We start from the raw sequence: 8,927 nt of genomic DNA on the forward strand, positions 1-8,927 counted from the left end.
TACATTATGTCAAAGTGGAGAAAAAAAAATCAAAATTACGACAGTGTATACTATTACATTAAAGTGGAAATTATAAAATTATAACATAAAGTCATTATTGAAAAAAAAATCTAAATAACAAGAGTGTATACTATTACATAAAAGTGGAAATGATTCATTTATTAAATAAAGTCATTATTGACAAAAAAAATCTAAATTACGACAGTGTATACTATTACATAAAAGTGGATATGATTCAATTATTACATAAAGTTATTATTGACAAAAAATCTAAATTACGACAGTGTATACTATTACATAAAAGTAAATATGATTCAATTATTACATAAAGTCAAAGTGGAAAAAAATTCAAAATTACGACAGTGTATACTATTACATTAAAGTGGAAATTATAAAATTAATACATAAAGTCATTATTGACAAAAAATCTACATTACAACAGTGTATACAATAACATAAATGTGGAAATGATTAATTTATTACATAAAGTCATTATTGACAAAAAATCTAAATTACAACAGTGTATACTATTACATAAAAGTGGAAATGATTCAATTATTACATAAAGTCATTATTGACAGAAATTCAAAATAACGACAGTGTATACTATTACATAAAAGTGGAAATGATGCATTTATTAAATAAATTCATTATTGACAAAAAAAATCTAAATTACGACATTGAATAATTTCCACTTTTATGTAATAGTATACAATTACATAGAGTCAAAGTGACCAAAAAATTCAAAATTACGACAGTGTATACTATTACATGAAAGTGGAAATGATGCATTTATTAAATAAATTCATTATTGACAAAAAAAATCTAAATTACAACAGTGTATACTATTACATAAAAGTGGTAATGATTCAACTATTACATAAAGTCAAAGTGGACAAAAATTCAAAATTACGATAGTGTATACTATTACATAAAAGTGGAAATGATTCAATACTTACATAAAGTCATTATTGACAGAAATTCAAAATTACGACAGTGTATACTATTACATAAAAGTGGAAATGATGCATTTATTAAATAAATTCATTTTTGACAAAAAAAATCTAAATTACGACATTGTATACTATTACATAAAAGTGGAAATTATTCAATTATTACATGACGTCAAAGTGACCAAAAAATTCAAAATTACGACAGTGTATACTATTACATAAAAGTGAATATGATTCAATTATTACATAGAGTCAAAGTGGACAAAAATTCAAAATTACGACAGTGTATACTATTACATAAAAGTGGAATTTTTTCAATTATTACATAAAGTCAAAGTGGTCAAAAATTCAAAATTACGACAGTGTATACTATTACATAAAAGTGGAAATTATTCACTTATTACATAGAGTCAAAGTGGACAAAAAAAAAATCAAAATTACGACAGTGTATACTAATACATAAAAGTGGATATGATTCAGTTATTACATAAAGTCATTATTGACAAAAAATCTAAATTACGACAGTGTATACTATTACAAAAAAGTGGAAATTATTAAAATATTACATAGAGTCAAAGTGGACAAAAATTCAAAATTACGGCAGTGTATACTATTACATAAAAGTGGAATTTATTCAATTATTACATAAAGTCATTATTGACAAAAAAATCTAAATTACAACAGTGTATACTATTACATAAAAGTGGAAATGATTCAACTATTACATAAAGTCAAAGTGGACAAAATTATGACAGTGTATACTATTACATAAAAGTGAATATGATTCAATTATTACATAAAGTCAAAGTGGAAAAAAAAATCCAAATTACAACAGTGTATACTATTACATTAAAGTGGAAATTATAAAATTATTACATAAAGTCATTATTGACAAAAAATCTAAATTAAAACAGTGTATACTATAACATAAAAGTGGAAATTATAAAAATTTTACATAAAGTCATTATTGCCAAAAAATCTACATTACAACAGTGTATACTATAACATAAATGTGGAAATTATTAATTTATTACATAAAGTCATTATTGACAAAAAAATCTAAATTACAACAGTGTATACTATTACATAAAAGTGGAAATGATTCAATTATAACATAAAGTCAAAGTGGACAAAAATTCAAAATTACGACAGTGTATACTATTATATAAAAGTGGAAATGATGATTAATTTATTACATAAAGTCATTATTGACAAAAATGTAAAATTACGTCAGTGTATCATATTACATAAAAATGGAAATTATTTAATTATTTCATGAAGTCAAAATGGACAAAAATTTTAAATTATGACAGTGTATACTATTACATAAAAGTGGAAATGATTCAATTATTACATAAAGTCATTATTGAAAGAAATTCAAAATTACGACAGTGTATACGATTACATAAAAGTGGAAATGATGCATTTATTAAATAAATTCATTATTGACAAAAAAAATCTAAATTACGACAGTGTTTACTATTACATAAAAGTGGAAATGATTCAATTATTACATAAAGTCAAAGTGGACAAAAATTCAAAATTACGACAGTGTATACTATTACATAAAAGTGGAAATGATTCAATTATTACATAAAGTCATTATTGACAGAAATTCAAAATTACGACAGTGTATACTATTACATAAAAGTGGAAATGATGCATTTATTAAATAAATTCATTATTGACAAAAAAAATCTAAATTACTACAGTGTATACTATTACATAAAAGTGGAAATTATTAAATTATTACATAGAGTCAAAGTGACCAAAAAATTCAAAATTACGACAGTGTATATTATTACATAAAAGTGAATATGATTCAATTATACATTATGTCAAAGTGGAGAAAAAAAAATCAAAATTACGACAGTGTATACTATTACATTAAAGTGGAAATTATAAAATTATAACATAGTCATTATTGAAAAAAAAATCTAAATAACAAGAGTGTATACTATTACATAAAAGTGGAAATGATTCATTTATTAAATAAAGTCATTATTGACAAAAAAAATCTAAATTACGACAGTGTATACTATTACATAAAAGTGGATATGATTCAATTATTACATAAAGTTATTATTGACAAAAAATCTAAATTACGACAGTGTATACTATTACATAAAAGTAAATATGATTCAATTATTACATAAAGTCAAAGTGGAAAAAAATTCAAAATTACAACAGTGTATACTATTACATTAAAGTGGAAATTATAAAATTAATACATAAAGTCATTATTGACAAAAAATCTACATTACAACAGTGTATACAATAACATAAATGTGGAAATGATTAATTTATTACATAAAGTCATTATTGACAAAAAATCTAAATTACAACAGTGTATACTATTACATAAAAGTGGAAATGATTCAATTATTACATAAAGTCATTATTGACAGAAATTCAAAATAACGACAGTGTATACTATTACATAAAAGTGGAAATGATGCATTTATTAAATAAATTCATTATTGACAAAAAAAATCTAAATTACGACATTGAATAATTTCCACTTTTATGTAATAGTATACAATTACATAGAGTCAAAGTGACCAAAAAATTCAAAATTACGACAGTGTATACTATTACATGAAAGTGGAAATGATGCATTTATTAAATAAATTCATTATTGACAAAAAAAATCTAAATTACAACAGTGTATACTATTACATAAAAGTGGTAATGATTCAACTATTACATAAAGTCAAAGTGGACAAAAATTCAAAATTACGATAGTGTATACTATTACATAAAAGTGGAAATGATTCAATACTTACATAAAGTCATTATTGACAGAAATTCAAAATTACGACAGTGTATACTATTACATAAAAGTGGAAATGATGCATTTATTAAATAAATTCATTTTTGACAAAAAAAATCTAAATTACGACATTGTATACTATTACATAAAAGTGGAAATTATTCAATTATTACATGACGTCAAAGTGACCAAAAAATTCAAAATTACGACAGTGTATACTATTACATAAAAGTGAATATGATTCAATTATTACATGACGTCAAAGTGGAAAAAAAAATCTAAATTACGACAGTGTATACTATAACATTAAAGTGGAAATTTATTAAATTATAACAAAGTCATTATTGAAAAAAAAAATCTAAATTACAAGAGTGTATACTATTACATAAAAGTTGAAATGATTCATTTATTAAATAAAGTCATTATTGACAAAAAAATCTAAATTACGACAGTGTATACTATTACATAAAAGTGAAAATGATTCAATTATTACATAAAATCAAAGTGGAATTAAATTCAAAATTACGACAGTGTATACTATTACATAAAAGTGTAAATTATTAAATTATTAAATAAAGTCATTATTGACAAAAAAATCTAAATTACATCAGTGTATACTATTACATAAAAGTGGAAATTATTAATTTTTTATATAAAGTCATCATTGACAAAAATAAAAAATTACGACAGTGTATACTATTACATAAAAGTGGATATGATTTAATTATTACATAGATCATTTCCATTTTTATGTAATAGTATACACTGTCGTAATTTAGAATTTTTTTCAATAATGACTTTATTACATAAAAGTGGAAATTATTTGATTATTACATAAAGTCAAAATGACAAAATGTCAAAATTGTCAAAATTTGACAAAATGTCAAAATGACAACGTCATCTATTACATAAAAGTGGAAATTATTCAATTATTACATAAAGTCAAAGTGGACAAAAATTCCATATTACGACAGAGTATACTATTACATAAAAGTGGAAATTATTCAAGTATTACTGTTACGTACGTCGTACGTATTCGAAATGGGGTATGTGTCGTTTTCGTATGTGTGTGACTCTTAGATTTGGGGAAATCCCGGCATCAGTCGTCATGGTGGGAGATGACGTTTTGGTCGTACCATCCAATCAGATTCGGCTACCCACTTCAAAGGCCGGATCTCCCTCCAGATCGGGAGCTTGACGCTCACTTGGGAATGAGATTTTGGGGGTGCATTCCATTCGACAGGGTCCCTACGCAGTGTTCACTGCTCCCTACTCCCTGAGCACGGTATATCAGTTGAAGTGGACTTCGCTGACAATAATCACTCATTTGGAACGCCCTGCAACATCATCAAAGAAAGGCAACTACGGGTGCAGATTATAGGCTTGTTTGAGATGAGCAAAATCTGCGCAGAACCGATCACCGGTGATCAGCGCGAGATGCATGTCGGTTAGAAATGTGTCCGAGGGCGGTCCGCCTTGCTCTGACGTCTTGCCAACGTATGTCAAAAAACTCTCGCGAGCGAAAGGCGGATGTGTCGGATTCTGCAGTCGAGCGCAGTTGCTCTCCACCGACTGCGCTGAGCAAAAGCATGATGGGAAACGACTTGCTGACGACACAGCTTAATGCTTATTGGTTTAAACAACCGTGATGTACGGTTCTTTTTTAAAATGTTTGATTTTAAAACTCTGATATCATGTTTTTAAGTGTGAATATTGTATTGTATTGTGTTTTATCTGGTCTGGACCTGCCTTCTCTTTTATTCCTGCTACAGACGGTGTGATTTCACCAATCCTGTAAGATCATCACATCACACTGAAGGACACGGATCTGATGAACTTGTGTACGGTGTGTGTGTGTGACTGTACGATGATGACACCTATTGAATCTCAGGCTACGAAACACGTTAGCATAGAAGAATAAACGTCATCAGCATGAGCTAGTGCTGAACAAATAGAGCGAGATCAACCGCACTTTGGTCATTGTGGTTTTTATAGGCTACACTAAAGAGAAAGGAAAACATGAAAACACATCACATGACCCCTTTAATACATTAATACAAATGTAACAACTATTATTATAAACATGATTATACACTCAAGCTTCCAGTGTTTGTAAATGAATCTTTCATTAGTCTTTGTCTCCCTCTGCTGGTCCAACACAAACACATTCAGTCTCTATATTCTCTCTGTAACAAAACACACACCTTTTGAGTTTATACTGTGTGTTTATAGAAATAAAATGGTTCATCTGTGAATGAGAAACTGTGATTTGCTGCTGTGAAATAAAAGGTGTTTCACTGCTGCCTCATCAGGTCTGTCAGAGGATCATTGAAATCTAAATGAAGTCTTAATTTATAACAGTGAAGACACTGTATCTTCAGTCTCTGTTGATTCTGTTGACTGTGAGTCTCTGTAGTGGATCCTTATTCACCATCAGATGATCAGCACAACATCAGACTCTCCTCTGATCATCAATCCTAAAATAAAACACACACACAGTCACATATCCACCCAAGATGGCGGCGCGAGTAGTTCGCGAGGCTCTGGGTCTCTCCAGATTCTGCAATTTTGCGGTATTTTTCCTGCTCATCTCGGGTCTGTTCGTTCAGAATAGTTGTACCTTAACATCGTACACCCGTGGTGAGATTTTGGATATTGGTTTGCGAATTTCCGACAGTTTTATGGACAATCTTCGACTCCTTCCTGAGATCGCTAGGACACCCGAGGCTATGCACTCTACCCGGCCGGGCGGAAGTGCTCGCAGGCGGCGCCGAGATCGTAAACAAAGGCGGGGAATTCGCGGTGGTCTGAGAGCTAAGCTAAGGCTAAAGCTAAGGCTAACCCCACATCGGCTCTCTTTACCCAGTATTTTCCTTGCCAATGTACGGTCGCTAGTGAACAAAATGGAGGAGATTCGACTCAGCATCACACACAGCAAGAAACTTTTGAACTGTAACGTCCTAATCTTCACGGAAACCTGGCTAAACGGCGGAATACCGGACACCGCTATTGAGCTAGCGGGATGCCACACACTCCGGGCGGATAGAACATTAGATGGCTCCGGTAAGACCAGAGGTGGTGGATTGTGCATTTACATTAACAAAGCCTGGTGCACAAACTCTGCTATTGTTGGGAGTCATTGTTCAGCTAACCTCGAGTTTCTCATGGTTAAATGTAGACCGTTTTATCTGCCGCGTGAGTTCACTTCCACCATTATAATTGCAGCCTATATTCCCCCTGATGCTGATGCCAAGCTTGCTATGAAAGAACTTCACGCAGCCATCAGTAAACAACAGACTGATCACCCGGAAGCTGCTTTTATTGTTGCAGGTGACTTTAATCATTCAAACTTAAAGTCAGTGCTACCCAAGTTTCACCAGCATGTTTCCTGCCACACCAGAGGAAACAAAACCTTAGACCATGTGTACACAAACATGGCTGGCGCTTACGTTGCGACACCCCTCCCCCACCTGGGACAGTCAGATCACCTTTCTTTGTTCCTCATCCCCAAATATGCACCCCTCATCAACCGTGTGAAGCCATCAGTGAAGACCATCAAGGTGTGGCCTGCGGGGGTTGATTCCACACTCCAGGAAAGGTTTCTACACACAGACTGGAGTGTGTTTGCTTCTCAAGCCACCAGTGGCGCTCACACGGACATTGACTTCTACACCTCCTCTGTATTGGATCATATCAATACCACCATTGACAGTGTTACAACCCAGAAACAGATCACCACATACCCAAATCAGAAGCCTTGGATGAACAGGGAAGTTCGACTCCTGCTGAAGTCACGCAATACTGCCTTCAGATCAGGAGATGCACAAGCCTACAGTACATCCAGAGCAAACCTGAAGAGGGGCATCAAAAAGGCCAAGCACTGCTACAAGCTGAAGATAGAGGGTCACTTTTCCAACTCTGACCCTCGACGCATGTGGCAGGGCATCCAGGCCATCAGTAACTACAAACCCCCCCACTCCACCCCCGCAGCCACTGATGTCAACTTCCTGAACGAGCTAAATCACTTTTATGCTCGCTTTGAAAGAGACAACAGAGAAACTGCCACCAAGCTCAAACCCTCAGCTGACCCACCAATCACACTCTCCACCACAGATGTCTGCAAGTCACTGAGCCGGATCAGCGCACACAAGGCTGCTGGACCAGACAACATCCCTGGTCGTGTTCTCAGGGCATGTGCGGAGCAGCTCGCTGGGGTTTTTACAGACATTTTCAACCTGTCTCTTGCCCAAGCAGCTGTACCTTCATGCTTTAAACGCACGTCCATTGTGCCAGTGCCAAAACACTCTAACCCGAGGTGCCCTAATGACTACCGCCCTGTAGCACTCACACCCATCGTTATGAAGTGCTTTGAGCGGCTGGTCCTGGAACACCTAAAAGACTCTCTACCATCCACATTGGACTCACACCAGTTTGCCTACCGCAGCAATAGGAGCACAGAGGATGCCGTTTCCATGGCACTGCACTCTGTGCTCACCCATTTGGACCAAAAGAACACTTATGCACGCATGCTGTTTGTTGACTTCAGCTCAGCATTCAACACTGTCATCCCAACCAAGTTAATAGCCAAACTTGGAGACCTGGGCATCAACACTTCAATGTGTAACTGGATTTTGGACTTCCTAACTGACAGACCCCAGAATGTTCGTTCAGGATTCACCTGCTCCACATCCATCACTCTTAACACTGGTGTACCACAGGGCTGTGTGCTAAGCCCGTTTCTCTACTCCCTCTTCACCGCCGACTGCAAGCCTGTGTATGGATCTAATTCTATCGTCAAGTTTGCGGACGACACTACGGTGATTGGTCTCATCAGCAACAACGATGAGACTGCCTACAGGGAAGAGATCCAGCACCTGGCCACACGGTGCACCGAAAATAACCTGCTCCTCAACACCACCAAAACGAAGGAGCTCATCGTGGACTTCAGGAAGGAGTCAAGAGGCACACACGACACCATCCACATCAATGGAATGGCTGTTGAACGTGTCTCCAGTTTCAAGTTCCTGGGGATCCACATCTCGGCGGACATGTCGTGGACGACCAACACCTCCAGCCTGGTCAAGAAGGCTCACCAGCGCCTCTTCTTCCTGAGGACACTGAGGAAGAATCAGCTCTCCTCGGCTATCCTGGTGAACTTCTATCGCTGCGCAATAGAAAGCATCCTGACCAACTGTGTGGCA

At 34.1% G+C, this 8,927-nt stretch overlaps 1 protein-coding gene across 4 annotated transcripts in view; it reads right to left on the minus strand.

The window, feature by feature from the left end:
* Nucleotides 1-8,927, minus strand: part of LOC307130464 (protein NLRC3-like) — a 168,182-nt gene that overhangs the window by 100,811 nt on the left and 58,444 nt on the right. For 2 of the 4 annotated variants that reach the window (XM_079823440.1, XM_079823439.1), the window contains one exon: nucleotides 5,702-6,203. The exons of 1 other annotated variant lie outside the window; for it this stretch is intronic. In XM_079823440.1, the coding sequence (XP_079679566.1) occupies nucleotides 6,198-6,203 (6 nt within the window). In that variant the 3' untranslated portion in view covers nucleotides 5,702-6,197. Of the gene's footprint in view, nucleotides 1-5,603; nucleotides 6,204-8,927 lie in introns of those variants that run through there. One more of the 4 variants, XR_013817040.1, reaches the window with a different exon arrangement.

The sequence above is a fragment of the Gobio gobio genome (genome assembly GCF_949357685.1).
Source record: "Gobio gobio genome assembly, chromosome: 8".
Classification (NCBI taxonomy): domain Eukaryota; kingdom Metazoa; phylum Chordata; class Actinopteri; order Cypriniformes; family Gobionidae; genus Gobio; species Gobio gobio.